At 39.5% G+C, this 16,053-nt stretch overlaps 5 protein-coding genes across 8 annotated transcripts in view; 3 read left to right on the top strand and 2 right to left on the bottom strand.

Moving 5' to 3' along the window:
* Window positions 1–161: 161 nt before the first annotated feature.
* Sys1 (Sys1 golgi trafficking protein) lies at window positions 162–1,180 on the top strand. 2 transcript variants are annotated; one of them, XM_065475940.1, is made up of 4 exons: window positions 181–258; window positions 365–413; window positions 482–732; window positions 793–1,180. In XM_065475940.1, exons 2-4 carry the CDS (start codon window positions 378–380, stop codon window positions 1,031–1,033), a joined length of 528 nt encoding a protein of 175 aa, XP_065332012.1. In that variant the 5' UTR covers window positions 181–258; window positions 365–377; the 3' UTR covers window positions 1,034–1,180. The 2 variants fall into 2 exon arrangements, with proteins under 2 accessions (XP_065332013.1, XP_065332012.1); XM_065475941.1 differs by lacking the exon at window positions 365–413 and having other exon boundaries at window positions 162–258.
* A 45-nt stretch (window positions 1,181–1,225) lies between these two features.
* On the top strand, window positions 1,226–1,897 carry LOC135934304 (transmembrane protein 234 homolog). The gene is made up of 4 exons (XM_065475945.1): window positions 1,226–1,434; window positions 1,493–1,559; window positions 1,614–1,706; window positions 1,761–1,897. Exons 1-4 carry the CDS (start codon window positions 1,267–1,269, stop codon window positions 1,823–1,825), a joined length of 393 nt encoding a protein of 130 aa, XP_065332017.1. The 5' UTR covers window positions 1,226–1,266; the 3' UTR covers window positions 1,826–1,897.
* LOC135934300 (peroxiredoxin-like) lies at window positions 1,836–4,078 on the bottom strand. The gene is made up of 8 exons (XM_065475939.1): window positions 4,020–4,078; window positions 3,587–3,658; window positions 3,454–3,520; window positions 3,254–3,395; window positions 3,062–3,197; window positions 2,869–2,997; window positions 2,707–2,812; window positions 1,836–1,985 (listed from the first exon to the last, which is right to left on the bottom strand). The coding sequence occupies exons 2-8, from the start codon at window positions 3,626–3,628 to the stop codon at window positions 1,900–1,902; spliced, it is 708 nt and encodes a 235-aa protein (XP_065332011.1). The 5' UTR covers window positions 3,629–3,658; window positions 4,020–4,078; the 3' UTR covers window positions 1,836–1,899.
* A 438-nt stretch (window positions 4,079–4,516) lies between these two features.
* LOC135934305 (pancreatic lipase-related protein 2-like) lies at window positions 4,517–8,326 on the top strand. Its single transcript, XM_065475946.1, has 11 exons — window positions 4,517–4,673; window positions 4,728–4,881; window positions 4,932–5,100; window positions 5,181–5,284; window positions 5,501–5,631; window positions 5,685–5,822; window positions 5,887–6,009; window positions 6,069–6,180; window positions 6,231–6,352; window positions 6,405–6,463; window positions 8,120–8,326. The coding sequence occupies exons 1-11, from the start codon at window positions 4,604–4,606 to the stop codon at window positions 8,309–8,311; spliced, it is 1,374 nt and encodes a 457-aa protein (XP_065332018.1). The 5' UTR covers window positions 4,517–4,603; the 3' UTR covers window positions 8,312–8,326.
* Window positions 8,327–8,451: 125 nt separating this feature from the next.
* Window positions 8,452–16,053, bottom strand: part of kn (EBF transcription factor knot) — a 48,335-nt gene continuing 40,733 nt past the window's right edge. Inside the window, exons 7-15 of one of the 3 annotated variants that reach the window (XR_010574104.1) lie at window positions 15,865–15,946; window positions 11,703–11,820; window positions 11,131–11,285; window positions 10,943–11,069; window positions 10,794–10,882; window positions 10,564–10,738; window positions 10,161–10,426; window positions 10,048–10,103; window positions 8,452–9,877 (exon numbers count right to left, since the gene is read on the bottom strand). Coding sequence is in view for 2 of the 3 variants with exons in the window: in XM_065475933.1 (XP_065332005.1) it covers window positions 9,839–9,877; window positions 10,048–10,112; window positions 10,161–10,412; window positions 10,564–10,738; window positions 10,794–10,882; window positions 10,943–11,069; window positions 11,131–11,285; window positions 11,703–11,820; window positions 15,865–15,946 (1,102 nt within the window). In the remaining variant the exon portion in view is untranslated. Of the gene's footprint in view, window positions 9,878–10,047; window positions 10,113–10,160; window positions 10,427–10,563; window positions 10,739–10,793; window positions 10,883–10,942; window positions 11,070–11,130; window positions 11,286–11,702; window positions 11,821–15,864; window positions 15,947–16,053 lie in introns of all 3 variants that reach the window. The other 2 variants (XM_065475934.1, XM_065475933.1) reach the window with 2 other exon arrangements.

Below are 16,053 nucleotides of genomic sequence, written 5' to 3'. Positions count from 1 at the left end.
CGTTGAAAGTCTACAAAACATTATTTAATTTGATTGGTAACTATTTTAAAGCCGAAAAATAGAGAATTTTCAGGTCTTCTTATTAAATTTAAGTTTTATAACGTTGGTGTTATTGTAAAAACAGCCGTGTTGCGCGACCCAGCCCACTTTCTTACACGAATCATGAATGTGTAGCACGTAGAGGCAGGTGACGGTGAGTGGCGAATTATTGCTGATGTTTTGAAAAGTGAGGGACGTGCAGATATGGCGTAAGCAAAGGTATTTATAAATTCATTTCTGTATGTATTTATTGCGGTTTAAGTTGTTGGTATCAGTTTATTATTATCTCAAATCTCATTAAATTAAAAATGAAACTCGTTTAAAGGGTAGAAAATTTGATGCGATTTTCGGTTCGGATATCCACAATAATTTATGTATGATATGGCTATCATTTTTTGAAAATTGGTTCATGCCTACTTACGTTCGTGTATTTTTATTGTAGATGTTCAGAAGAAGAATGAAGATGGGTGGCCAATTCCGCAACTCGACGTGGGACCCCATCCTGATCATCTCGCAGATCTTTGCCCTCCAGTTTGTAATCTACTGCACCCTTGGCATCTGGAATGCATTTACCACAGCTATAGCTGGGCTTCCTAGATCTCTTGACTGCCTCTTTAGTTATCAATACATCCACGTCCGAGACAACACCGGCCAATTAGTAATCACCTCTTTCGTCATCAATTCTCTCACAGGGTAAGACCCGTTTTCAAATTTCTCCTTGGCGTAGAAATTCACGAGCTATTCTTGTTGCAGAGCTTTGGCGCTGTGGTTCATTGTGCAAAGAACGAAACAGTGTCTCGATTTCTCTGCGACCGCCCACCTGATACACCTGTTCGTCTGCTGGAGCTACAACGGCTACTTTCCGGTGTCCATGTCTTGGTGGGTCTTGAACACGGTGTGCCTTGCCATCATGTGCGTGTGTGGCGAGTTTTTGTGCATGAGGACAGAGCTTAAATCAATTCCACTGAATATGGGTCCTAAAGCGGATCTCTAATAGTAATATCTAATTATTATATGTGTTGGTTAATGTTTAAGTTTATTTAATTTATTCTTCTCTGATTTAATGTTAAACATAAAAATGTAACGATTCAAACCAAACCAAACTTATAGAAACTATGAATAAACCATTGAGTTAAAAAGATGAACTTATTTCTGTCGTCTAACACTATGATCATCGCGCAAGTGGGCGTGCCCTCAAAACAATAATGTAAACAGCGCTAGTTGAGCATGGGTTCCACTTTTACCCCATGGTTAGGCTTACTTGCTGTCGGTGCCTTGTGGGGAGGGACCAACCCTTTCATAAAACGAGGATCTAAAGGGGTGCAGAAGGTTCACTCGCCAAATAAAATCACTCAAATCATTCTAGAGATTAAATATCTTTTTACCCAGTGGCAGGTAATGTTGCGTGTGGCGATTCCTGTCAAACTCTCCCTTATAAACTTTAGTATTTCAGTACATTTTGCCTTTTTTGCTGAATCAATGCGGATCCGTGGTTTACTTTCTTACTTTGCAACAGACTGGTGCGTATTAATAAAACAATAATTGTAATAAAATACAAACAAATCCTTTTACAGATTTGTCCCTAGCAGTGCCCATTGCGAACGCACTAACATTTTTATTCACGGCTCTGGTGGGCCATCTCCTGGGAGAGGAAAAGATTGATAAAGGTTTGAAACGGTAAATTAAATTAATTAATTCAATTAATGGAAAATGGTTTTCAGAAACTCTCTGCGGCATCACGCTGGTGGTAGTTGGTATTTCCTTGTGCGTTTATGGCAAGATATAAAATGCATTACTTATAACAGGAAAAATGCGTTTAATCATTTGTACAACTGAAAATATATTAATAGAAAAATCACCTCAGTTCACTTTGTTGAAGTATTCCTTGGAACCCTTTGGATCAGGCTTGATGGTGGGAGACTCGGGAGTCCAGTTTGCAGGACAAACTATAACAAATCAACGTATTTAGCTTTTTTTAAATGGCTCACAATGGAACCTTTGAGTCGCTCCGCTCGGACATACAATTTTTCGCCTTGAACGTGTAGTTTTATTTTGAAAATGACCAATAATGAGTTTAATTTCGGACTTCTGAAGCGAAACATTAGTGTATTTTCGTCTTGCATTAAGAATCTCCATGTTTAATTTGTAAAAAATCAGTTTTTATCCATAAAATTTGGTGTGCAGACTTAACTTAATGAATTGAATAAATTGACGCGTAATTTTTGACAATAACCTTGATTTTGTTACGCATGGTATCAGTTACCAGTTAAATGACAAAATAAAGATTTGATGTAACTTTTGAACAGTGAAGCAATACTTAAAATTTTGAATCTTTTATCAAATTAAAAATAAACCTTATTATTGAATATTAAAAATTAAAAAAATCTTACTACAAGAAACCAAAAATTTACCAGCATAAAGGTTAATTGAATTTTCAAAATTACAAAACGTCAAAAGTCTCCGAGAATTTAAGAAAGGCAATCGATTCATCTCGTCTGTATAAACCAAAAGGCATCACGTTTCAAGAAATATGGGATTATTTAATAAAAATTTGTCCACTCAATAAATTTGGACTGGTGGTCCATGTAAACAACACATTTGAGGACCAAATTGGGCATGTCAGAACGGAACAACACCAGCGTTCCCTTTGTAAGTTAGTCAGTTTACCTTCTCCGTGTTTCTCAACAAATTGGAAGGCTTTGATCAACCTGAGCGTCTCATCAACGCTTCGGCCAACTGGAAGGTCGTTGACGGTGATCTGCCTCAGGGTGCCCTACAAGAATTTGAATCCTATAGTTGTCTATGTGCCTTAATATAAGCGGTTGTTACTTTAGGATCGATGATAAAGAGACCTCTGAGAGAAATTCCTTCGCCTTCGATTAGCACTCCGTATTCAGAGCTGATTTTGTGGCTCAAGTCGGCAAGAAGTGGGTAATTCAGACCTCCGAGTCCACCGTCCTGCAAAGAACAAAAAATTTAACTGTCACTTCTTGACAATAAATCATCTCAGAGCGATCAGTACCTTCCTGGGCGTGTTAATCCAAGCCAGATGCGAGAAGTGCGAGTCAGTGGAAACACCGACAACCTTGGTATTCAGGGCTTGGAATTCTTTGATTCTCTCGCTGAAGGCAATGATTTCGGTCGGGCAGACAAACGTGCTGCAGATATTCAATCAAAATTAAGCCGACTCAAAAGGAGCATAATATAATATTACAAGTCCAGAGGGTAGAAGAAGAGCACTAGGTATTTCCCTTTGAAATCAGACAGCTTGATGTCCTTGAAGTCTCCATTTACAACCGCAACTCCTTTGAAGTCTGGGGCTGGCTTTTGAATCACAGGAGCCCTCAACTGCATTCCTATGGTGCAAGAAAAGTGATAAAGAAATTCATTTCGAGTAAAAAATGTTTTCCAAACCTGTGCTGAAAGCCCTGACCAAGTTCGCGGCGGGTTTGTTGAGGATTTGGGTCCCAACCAGCAACCTCTGACAGTGGAAAGATTCACGGTTTATTTTTTCAAATATCATAAAACAATAAACAAGCAAACACACCTTGACAGGCACCGACAACATTCTGCCCAAGTTGAATGCCATTTTTGCAGATAGGAATGAAAATTATGTAACCTGCAAATAAATTCAGTAAAAACACACACACACTAGACTATAGAGCATTAACCTTAAATAAAAATTGCCATGCGTTAATTTACTTTTTTTGTTTATGCTTGAAATAAAAAACTTATGTTTTGCTAAAGTTGGTCGTTCAGTCCGGGATAATATTATAAGACAACATCAACAATTCTCAATTTAAAATGCACGAACTTGACAGTAGAAGAAATAAAATCCAGAATACATATTTCTCTACAAACGATGGAACAGATTCAATTGAGCACGGGACTTTGATTTTGCAAGTCTGCAGAAAATAGCGATGATGCATACACTACAAAGTAAATTAGAAAATAAAACCGAAATTACAGAAATTACAAACCCAGCAAAAATTTTTCTTGACTTTACTTTACAATCTGGCTAGAGACTACAAGTTTCTTATACTCACTCAGAGAGTGCGCTAGTGGGCTGGTAAAAAGGTGGACTTTAACACTCTCTTATTTATATATAAACCGGTTGGTTCGCTATCTTTTCTTTTAACGGTGACCTTATTTACGAGAATTCCCGAAATCGAGTTAAATAAATATCACTACTTCTCATCAATTTGTAGCATAGTAAATTTTTTTAACTGTAATTCATCATTTTGCAATGATCCAAAAATGGAGAAAAATTAAAAACCGGTAGAATTTAAATCTTACGGGAGAGCCAATCACAGTGCTCGGGATACACCGCACTTGACACATTTTAAATATTTTTAGAGCGAAGGAACTCATTATTCTTCTTCCCTTCTTCTGCCCCTCATCTCTTTAAAACTTCCTGTTTTTAAGATAACCTTGCGGTCAGCATACTATACATATATTAATTTTATCACATTTATAAAAGCCTTCGTCCGTTTTTAATGTCGTCGTCGCATTGACGCACTTTAATTGATCTGCAAGCCACGAGCAATATAGTTTTTCTTGAGCAATGGACCAGCGTGCGCTACTAATTTGCCTCACAGCGTTGCTTTTATCCGCCACGCCAAGTTCTTCATTGAGTGAGTTTCACTAATGTTTTAAAATTAGCTTTAAAATATCGAAACACCATCCAGAGAAAATTTCGCATCACGGAGACGACGAACACTTTTTCGGTGAGAACGTGACAAATTCCCAGCCGGACTGTTTTGGACTCGCAAAGAAAATTCTGCAGCTGTTTACACCCAACAACCGACACGACATCAGCACTCGATTTTTCCTCTCGACCAGGTCAATAAATAAATTGATATTTTATACAACTGAATTTAAATCGCATGCAGGACCGGAAAAGCGAGAAAAGATGAGAGAAAAGAAATACACGTGCGGCCAAGTATCAACTTGGGACCAAGCTTTGATAAAAACAAGAAAATCGCAATCATTTGTCATGGATACAAGGGAAAGGCCGACAACTCGTGGGTGCGAGATATGGAAAAAGCTCTGTTGCAAGCTGTAAGATGTTTTTCTGGCATTTTATTGGATAAAATATTATTTATTTTAATCTTGTATCTCAAGTCATTTTTGTTTACTAGGAAGACATGAACGTGATAAGTGTTGACTGGAGGCACGGTGCTGATAAATTTAATTACATCCAAGCTGCATCCAACACTAGAGTGGTGGGAGCCGAACTTTCAAGGTTATTTATTCCAGGGCTGATTATATTTTTAGACGAGGAAATATATTCAACTAGTCTCAATTAAAACTGTCAAAATCGAGAACATTTTTACTGTGAAAACCTTACACTTTTGCCCAAATGTCCAAATGATTTTTAATTAGAATTCATGAATTAAAAAAATTCCGTCCACATTAACAGCCCTATACTTTTGTAATTATTTCCAAATGTTGACTACAGCCTCGTCCAGCACATGATCGTTAAAATGAACATATCGGCTAAAAAATTCCACCTGATTGGCCACAGTCTCGGAGCTCATATCGTGTCTTATGTGTCTACGCACATAACTGGAAAAGTCAAGAGAATCACTGGTAAATTAAAATGAATTTTAAAAAGGCTTTTTCTCATTTTCGGGAGGCAACAGGATTGGATCCGGCGAACCCTTGTTTTTCCCCAAAAGAGTTTGGCATGAAATTGGACAAAGGGGATGCGGATTTTGTGGACGTCATTCACACAAACGGTCGCTACACCAGATATGGATTAGGATTGCAGTTTCCTCTCGGTAATATTTATTTTGATCCATATAATATATGATAGAGGAAGTGTTCGTGTTTTTAATATAAAAGGTCACTTGGATTTCTATCCAAACGGCGGCTCGGAGCAGCCTGGCTGTCGGATTCCACACGATGCTTCAGTTTGGAAAAAGCTGAGGGCAATTGGACTTGATGCTGTCGAAAAAGTCTGGAACAGTATACATGATGAACATTATTTTATCTATCTATCTATATTTATTTAAAAACTTCTCTAGATATCAAGTCACCTATTTGCAGCCACAGCAAAGCAGCAAAGTACTTTATCGAAACGATTAAAGCAGGGGGATGCAACTTTTGGGGCCACAAATGGGACATTTACAATCCAAGGTGATTTGATTTGAACTCGCAAGTCCCAAAATTGTAACCTTTTATCGTAGAGCTCCGACTAATTTGACTTGCAATGAAGAGAATTGTGCCCTCATGGGCTACAGGAGCGATAAATACCGCGGAAAATCCAACACCTTTTACGTTTTCGTCAAGGATGCAACTCCTTTTTGCGGTAATTTATCAATAATAATATTCCAATTGATTGTATTAGCTTTTACATTTAGTGCCCGAGCCTGAAAACGACGTGAGAATGGGAAATAAATATCAAACCTTAATTCCAGCGGCATAGAGAAGAAACTATTTTTTCACAAAAATAGATTTATACATAGCAATATATGTGATTAAAGTTTGGAATTAAAAATAATTATTTATTTCACATTTTAGCACCAAAAATTAAGAATAATTAATAGAAAATTTGTAAAAAATCCTCTTTACCTTTACTTGAAATACTGTCTAAAAATTATAAGCCAAAAATGTCCCTAGGTTGCATCGTTTAAATTTTAGAGAAAATCGGCACTAAATTTTGCATGCCAACATGCCAACCAAGCCAATCATTTATTTGTAAAATCACGATTCATTTCACAATTTAGGAAATTTTCCATTGGATACATATTTGCGAAGAGAGGAGTCTATATAAATATGGCTAAATCTGAAATTTAACAACTGTTCTTCTGGTCCTGATTTCATTAATTCTCATTTTTGTGAATAGATAAACTGCTGCGAAATTTCACTAACAATGAAATACTCAACAAATATCATAATAATGCAAAGTATTCTCTTCTTTAACAATCAATATTTCAAATCTAAATGATTGATATGTCGACTCCACATCATAAAATAATTTTTATTCATTAAAAAATAATTAAATTTTTTGTAGTCCCGCCTGGGGTCAAATTTGAAACAAACCTCTTGGTCAGGCAAATTTTAAATAAAATTTTATCACAAACAAAACTGTCATGAGCCTCATGCAATTGAGTACGCAGACTTTGAACTTTAAAGTGGAATGATACTGGGCTACAATTGAAAATTATTTGAATTGTTGGATGCCATCAACAATTTGTTCAACAATTTGCAATAATAAAAAAGGACCTTCCCACAGTAAAAATTCAAATTTTGCCAATTTTCTCCAAAATTTCCAGTGCTTGAACATATTTTCTCGGCATATTCCGATTCCTCTCGTCGAGATCTGTCCAATTGTGTATGCCACTTATTGGACAAACTCTTGGTTTTGAAATTAAATCGGATTTCAAGTAAGGAGACAGCCATTACCATTTGAAAAGCACGCTAACTTTCCAGCCAATTTTCTCAAAAAATGATTCTTAGGTCAATTTAGGCTTTAACTGAATCCTAAGGGACGAGTTTATGCATTGGCAACAAGCATTTTCCAGGCTTTTCCAGTATCATTCCTCTTTAATTCTCATTTTAGGGAATAGATAAACTGCTGCGAAATTTCACTAACATCTAAATTATTGATATGTCCACATCATAAAATAATTTTTATTCATTAAAAAAAATAATTTTTTGTAGTCCTCCCTGGGGTCAAATTTGAAACAAATCTCTTGGTCAGGCAAATTTTAAATAAATTTTATCACAAACAAAACTGTCTTGAGCCTCATGCAATCGAGAGCGCAGACTGAACTTTAAAGGGTTCAGACTTATCTACACAGTGTAAGATCAGTAAGATGACCCCAGCAGCCACATTTTTTTTTATCGAATATAACCTTGAAATCTCGCACTCCAACACACTACGTACTGTACAAAAAATTATGGAAAGAAGCTGTGCCGCCGATCACTTCGTCAGTGCGGGAAGTATGCCACACGTTTTGTATTTTTTATTTCAGTTGCTAAATAAAAGAGCTTGTTGTTGACGCAAGCAAAAGACGATTGTTGAAATAAGAGTGGACAAATTTCCTGCAATATAAATCAGAGCAAAGTGGAGATCGGCATGCTGCCAGTCGAGATGCTACTTGACAGCGATGTTTTCTATTTCGTTGCCATCATATTGGCCCACAACCTGGTTTCAACTCTGCCTTTTGTGCTGATATCGGTGCTTCTTTTGATTGTCGATGTGATGCGTTGGTACGGCTGGAAAATTCACACCGTCAACAGAGAAATGAAAGGTATAAATTAAGGTTTTGAAATATTCTTGGAGGTGCTCTTTATTACACATGTTTCCGCAGATATAAATAATTGTTGCTGATGCTGGATCGGAGGAATGGAAGATTTTAAATCAATTGTTCTCGTGTTTAATATAAAATAAAAAGCAGAAAACTCTTAGCAAAATTCTTTTTAATATTACATTCATAATGACATTATGAGTAATACAGAGTGTAGCTTCTGCCTGGTTTGCCTTCAAATTTCTCAGAACTGCTGTTGCTCTCTAAATATATATTTTTTACTGTTTGAGACATCTAAATTTGTCTTATGTACTCGGTAAAGGGTTGCTTTGTTTAATCCGCTTCGCTTGTACATGATATTTCGAAGAAGAGAGCGGAGCTCTCGCGATTCACCACTCTAACTAATTAAATCTTTTTATTTTATTAAATGTATCAAAGAAAACAATCAAAACACGTTTGTCAGCATCATATTATAACAACAGACACGACCACCCTGCGTAAGTCTAATTAAGAATGATCGTTAATTATTGAATTACTTCGTATCCTTTTGTACCATCACTCGTGAGAATAAGTTTGGAAATCATATATAATTATATACTCGCTTCGTGGAATTGTATCTACATGTGGAGACACTTTTTCTATGTTTTACCTGCGCGCAAATTGAAATTGTATATTCAAGAGGGGTTTAGTTTTGCAATTTTGGTATAAAAAATTTTCTTCTGTTCGTGTCGTATACTTCTGTTTAAATTGACGAGGACTTTTTGCTTAGATTTGACTTTTTTGTTTGTAAAATCACCAAATCCTAGACTATAAAATTCGGGGGCTTGATTTCTCGAGGCAAAGCAGCAGGTTTAAGATTGCACATTATTAACACAATGTTATTTGACAAGCATTCCATCATAAACATGAAATTTTTAATGATGTGTGTGCGTGCCTTTCATATACAAATTTTTAACTATCTAATTATTTACAGTTCCTGTACAATCTTTAATAATGCGCGGATTCGCTTTCTACAACAATTTTTGTTACAAATTCCATCATCGAGTGGTTTTTGTTGTCTTCCTCCCAGCACTATTTCAGATATGTTGATTAAATATGAATAGTGGTCCTTGTCATTTAGAAAAGCTTTTAGATAACGAAAAAATCACAAACTTCTTGGAAGAAATAAGAGTTGATATTATTCTTTAGGCCACACTGCAGAATCAAAATTGCTGGTAATTTTCTTAATTTTTTTGATATGTTTTCATTGATAACTTTTCCATTTTACAAAGTAGTTTGAACGCGCCGCTTTAAAAATATAATGTCTTTTATGGTATACACAGTAGAGGGGCAGAACGACCACAACTCTTGATGGACACTTGTTCAAATAGCCAACAAGTCTTAATTGATGATTTGTCCTTTTCACACACGGGCAGGGGTACAGCAGAGATCAAAACACAGGGAGTCTTGGCCAACATTCAATGGCCCCTTCCAGAAATTCGCTTCCGTCTGGAAGACGCCATCGAAACCAACGCTTCGAGGGGTTCAACAGTGAGATGCAATTATCGGGCCAGAAGAGGCGGCCACCAAGAACCGGTTTCCTGAAAAATAATATAATTTTAGAACGGCTGCCAATTCGCTAGTGATTGAAGCCGCCAATAGATGGCACCAGCGGACACTATGGATTTATTTTTTTCTGAAATTTTGTTTGGCCAAACCGATTTTAGGCCGATCTGTTGGCGGCTTAATCAAACACTAATTGAAAACTTACCGGCTCTACAGAGCCCAGTTTGTCACGGCTAGGAAAGCACTGAGCAGACGGCCGCACTGAAAAAGCTTCAATTTACATTCGATTCGCTTGAGGAAAAAAATAATCGTTCTCACGTGGCGAGGTGTTGAAGATGCCGGCCGCGGCCGGAGAGCCGAGTTGGGCGGCCGAAACCGCAGCTGCAGCACCACTGTAGCCGCCGACCATGGGGGCAGTGCCCGCGGGGGCTGCGCCGGGGGCAGGGCCGGGGGGTGCTCCGTTGTTGCCCCCGTAGGAGGCGGCGCCGCTGGACGAGTGCGGCGTCGAGGCGCTCGAGCCGTAGCCTCCGCGGGGCGACACACTGCTGCTCTGCGCTCTACCATACTCCTCTAAAAATAAAACCCTGCCGGTTAGGGTCACCAATCAGTGACAACTTGACAGTGTCCATGCACTCAGGGGTTGACAATCTTAAATTTTTTTAATACTTGAACAAAAAGAGATAAAAATCCGATTTGCTCGTTTAATATTTTCAATTCTTACCGTTGGTATTATCCTGCACGCTAACTGCTAACTGCCCTGTATACGAGTTGAACCCGGACATGCTGTGGTTGTTGGTCATCCCTGGCGACCGAGGTGCAGGAAGGCCGAGCTGGTTATTTCTGGGCATACTGTATAAGGCCTCGGCCAAATCCGCCGCCCTCTTTAGGATTATCTCCTGCGCATACAAATTTAATTAGTCAAAGTTAATTTCAAAGTATAAATAATGTCACCTTTGGAAGCTTTTCCGGGTCACCAGGGTGTCTAGGAATAAGTTTTTGCAGTCTCTGGAAACCATAGTCTATGGTTGGCTCGTTCAAGGCTGAATTCATTTAAATTAGAAAATTGGCACTGCTTATTTTATTTATTTTTTTTTACTTACAGACATAAACAAATCTGCCCGGTGCTCCTTTGCAAAACTGTTTCGATTTGTAGGAGAGTGTGACTTCTACGACTCCAGGTATGTGCCTTGGCGGCGTTTGCACCCTGATTGCGTGCGATGTGATCAGCTGAAAGGGGAATAATCAGTTACAACTGCAAAGATTCAGATATTCAGATCGAAATACGTACCTCACTCCAAACTAACATGGTGCCAAAGACGACTTGGAGACCGTCAAAAAAGTTGTCCCCAACAATGATGACTACGGATCCACCTGAAGTCCACCCTTCACTTGGCGATATCGCCTTGATGCAGGGTGTCGCTACGGGCAGGGGAGGATACAGGCCTACAGGTTAAAAAGGGTCACAGTGAAAAATATAACTTAACTTGTGATAATTATGCACAAAAATGCCGTCACACTCGAATTAAATAAATTAATATATTTTTGGTCTGATTCATTGTACGAATCTTTAAATGTTGATGCGTATATATTTTTGCCCTTTAGTCCGTAGCCACTTATTTCCCAAGCAAGCGCAGTAGAAATTTTCCAGACCATGTGGCTGGAGCTTCAAAATAATATCGTGGCCACGTGAGTTTGCAAAATCAATAAGAGCAGCAAGTGCGCACGCAGCGCGCATTACAATAAATTTCCTAAGCGGGCGACACGCTTCATCGTTATTGCTTTATTCTTTTCGACCGTAGAAATGAAAAAAAAACTTGATTTGGTGATGAGATAGAGAATTGCTGAAAAATTTCCAATTACCTTCGGCAGGGTCGAGCCTCTTGGCTCTGCGCCCGTGTTTCGAGTTGTTGTGCACAAACATGTTGTCTGATACCGCCAACAAGGGACCGTCGACGCTCACTTGCGTGCCGATAACGACCTGCAACATAATTAAAATTGTTTTTATTCGCTTGAGGGAACATTAAATACACATTACACGTTTCAAAATAATTTAAACTTTATTCAAACGCTATAGTTAATGATAAGTTTTAGTTTTAGTCAAAATAGAATGTGCTTTAGATTCCTCTCGACGTGCCCAATCGAGACACCAATTTTTTGTCCTAGGTCAAGGTCTTAGGTTGTTTCTGTGAAATTTGGTTTCTAAAACGTTGTCCCATAATATTTCTAGACTTGTGTTAAAATTTCAGAGTGTTGTTATTTTTAGTTGCTCTTCGAAATTCGAAAAAACTAAAATTTTTCGAATATTTCTTGTTTTGCAAATACTGCGAACTCCAAATCTCGGGTTCTAACCATCAGAATTGCAAAAATTAAACACCATTAGACTCGTCTCAACCTCCCCTAACAAGCCGAAGGGTTTTAGGACACCCCCAACCCCTTTCAACCCCTTTGCGACAACTTAAATAACAAAAATTTACTACTGTAAGCGAGCCTTTCTTATTGTCAGGGCTGCAAATAATTTTAAAATATCCGAAACTCACTCTAAATTACCACCCCGTACATTATTTGAAAATAAAAAAGAAAATTTTATAAATTGCTTATTGAAACACTAGAAGAACGAGATTAATTTTTTGACGGCACATCTGCATGCACAAGCTAGTTAATTCTTGATTGGTATGGTAAAAAGGCAGACGGACAAATTCATTAATAATTCACTCTATCGTTATGCACACACCCTCAACGCAGGCTAATTAACGAGCAAATCGCGTTCGCCCCCCTCGCTCGAAAGGAGTGACAGCGCCCAACAGCTCCAATTAATTTGTGTGCGCACCCCCAGCCTCGCGACCACGCGACAAAACAAGCCCGGCGCCTTAATCGGGCAAAATATCGAGTCTCGCGGAAAATCGGGAAAATATAATCGCCATTTTGTCAAGTATCTTGTCGCCATCGGCCAAGAAAAAGTAGTCAGTCACTCGGTTTGGATGGATCCCTCTCTTTTCCTCTCTCTCTCTCTCCCCCGGGGAGCGGGAATGCGAAGGGGATGGTATCTTCCCCTGGGATTGCTCACGCAACATCTAGCATACACCAGTGGTGTAGAGCTGTTCTCTAAGTCAGACTCTATACAGTCCTCCTTTTTGTAAAGCCCCTCGCAGTGAAAAACCCCACCCCCGCCCGGCCACCGCCGTTCCCATGGGAACCGCAGAATTCTCTTAAGGGGAGAAATTGCAGCCGCCACTGCGCCTCCACCCACCGCTGATATGCAACCGGCGGCACACGAGCCGGCCGCCGAACGCCTTTTCCGCTGCCGCCGCCGAATTGTCCGCGCGCCTCCTCCACAGGTGTCGGAGCCCAAATCCCGCCGCACTCGCAGTTTGACTTTCCATCGATTGCGCGCGCGGCAAGCGAAATGAGCTTCTTCAATTAGCTCCGGTTGCCAACGTTCTCTTGAGATAATTGTTTGCCGAGTGCGCGAGAGACGCAGATTGTTTGCTGCTTGACGGCACACGCACTTTAACACGTTGTCGTAAAGTTGTTGTAAAACCTTCACGAGGCCGTAAACCAAGGCAGCAGTTTATATTTTTTTGCAGCAAAATAAGAGCTCATTTTTAAATCATAAGTTACGAACACTTTATGAAAATTTCGGTTCTTCCCAACAGAAAAATTCATTTAAAGTAGAGCTTTACAGGCCAACAATTTTGCTTTGTTTTTTTCATTGAGTTTATTGTTTGTAAAATTTAGCAACAATCAGGACCGAGGAACAGTTTAATTTTTTCGCGATTTATTTCGTTGCGATCTGTCTAGTGGTGTGCAAATTTTGAGAAAAAAATCCCTAAATGGTTGATTAGTATGAGCCGATTTTCTCGAAACTTTTAACGAAAATTGAAGTTTTATACTATTTTTTTTTTAGATTTTTAGTATTTCAAAAAAAGGTAAAAATGATTTTTCACAAATTTTCTGTAAAGCTTATAGCATATTTAAATAATTTTACAAAGAGGAGCAAGGATATTTTTTTACGGAAATCCCAGAAAATGTCAATCGATCGCATATTCGTTGCGTGGCGTAGGAGGACTCGTGTGTTTGTTTTCGCAGGCAGTCTGTTACTCAGCGCGGCAGTTGACGGGAAACAAATGAGAGATAAATCCAGATCGGCTTATTGCAGATCCAGTCGCCTTTCAGACGCGCGCACCGGAGCGGCATGATAAAAGGCACGAAAGGGCCAATAAATAAAACACACGGCGAGCGCACGACTTTGCATTCATAAAATAAACTGCCTCGCGACAGCTTCCCTTTCATCATAAATAAAGTCACTTTTCAATTTGTCTGCCAGTTGAGCCTAACAGGTGGCAAAAATAAATTGCTCCACCTTGCCGAGACAGTGAGAGCGCTCGCTGTTTGTTCGCAACCGAATCAAAGTTCGCTCCAACTTATGTTTCCGTGAATTAATTCGCACGAAGGGAATTTTAGACGCAATCAATTTGACTGGATTTCTGTTTGTTGATATTTATATTAGGCTCGGCGGCGACCCGGGTCGGAGAGAGCCTCTCTTTTTTTTGCTGCCTGCGTCGTGAAGGGTGTATTACTATACTTTCGCGTCCTCTCTCTTCGCCGGCCCCTTTTGCTTTTTATTTTCCCTCGCGCGCGCAGAGAGAGGACGACATGCTTAGTCTGCCATGCGTAGATGACATGACAGTGACTTTTTATGTGTTTGCAATGCGATAAGGTCATTTATTGTTCCGAGGGGCTTAGCGATAGCAAATAATGCATTGCTCAGCCAAATAACAATTTCCTCCTTCCGCACTTGGCGAGGCAAGATACCCGCTCGTGCAGTGCGTGTATATATCTAAATATACACCCCCGCGCGCAGAAGACGAGGGGGCTGGCTGCTGGCTCACTTATCACGTCCAGAAAACGCAGAATCGGAAACCGAAAGTGGAGGACCGTTTTTTCACTCTTGCTGCGCGCAGAACAGAGACGAGCACGAGTGTGTATGGTAACATAACAACGAAAGATAAATTGCGCCTGTTGAAGCGCGTAATGATGAATTCGGAGGCAGCTGCCTCGCCAGACTCTCGCACGTGGGTCTCTCTGTCTCTCTCTCTCAGTAAGGCATTTTTGTGGTTGGGTCAGTGGAGGAAGGGAATGCTGCATGCCTTTCAAATACACCAGCAATATTGAACACCGCCTTTCAAACGCCAACAATGAGGCAGATTAGGAACAGAAAGAGCGCGGCGCACGGAGGGATGTTTCGCTTTTTGCAAGTCACTGCAGAATTTTGATGGATCCACCAGGAGCTGCATTCCACGACTGACACTCTGATCACCTGGCACTCTCGAATCTTAAAATTGGTAACATTATTTAGTTATTTGGTTGGAATTGACTTTTTAAAACGGCACCACCGTTAAATTGCTTAAGAAAAAACATTGGAATTTCGTTTTTAATCCTCTTGGTTGAATTAAGTTAAGCAGACGAATCGTTTGGCAGACACAATTTGCCAAAAACCTGTTACTTTGGTGGTTTCTAAGTCAGAACATGGCAAAAAAGCGGCTTTTTGGCGTAGTCAAGATGGAGACAGAAGCGCCACAGCGACAGCCAGTGGAAGCGACAAATCTTACAATTAGCTGCTTGTTACTTTTCCTGGCTGTCGCTGTGGCACTTCTGTCTCCATCTTAGGCCAAAAGAATCTCTGAATGATCGCCGGCGTTCTTCTGGCACGTTCTTCTAATACTTACAGCCAAAACCACTTTGTTTTCGACGATTTCGGCACGTTTTGTGAAGAATTTTCGACCTATTGGCACAGTGAAATATGAAATTCCAAAGCTACTTCAATATATTTCCAGCTAATATGGATATAAATGTTGAGATAATCATTTCAAAACAAGTTAAATTGCACTTATCGTTCCTAAAGCAATAATAAAATGTTGATAGCTCGGTAGATACACAATCAGTTGAGATAAATCTGCAATTCATATATTGAACGGCCGGGAGATCCGTTCAAAGGATAAATACATAGAAATATTCGCCTTACCTGGAATCTCCTCATATCACGTGGGTTGCCGGCGTTTTTGAGACAGTTCTGGTTGCACTTCAAGAAGAACTTGAGGAAAAACCTGCAACAAATAGGACGGCCGCATTATATATAGAGCTATAGCGTTTGTGCCGGTGTGGCCCGAGGCAAGAGTGCGAACGCCACATGGCACTAATAGGCGCGAGCGTA

The sequence above is a fragment of the Cloeon dipterum genome, chromosome 1 (assembly GCF_949628265.1).
Source record: "Cloeon dipterum chromosome 1, ieCloDipt1.1, whole genome shotgun sequence".
In the NCBI taxonomy this organism is placed as follows: Eukaryota; Metazoa; Arthropoda; class Insecta; order Ephemeroptera; family Baetidae; genus Cloeon; species Cloeon dipterum.
Note: the sequence above shows the minus strand (reverse complement) of the source record. Positions and strands in the feature narration are given on the sequence as shown.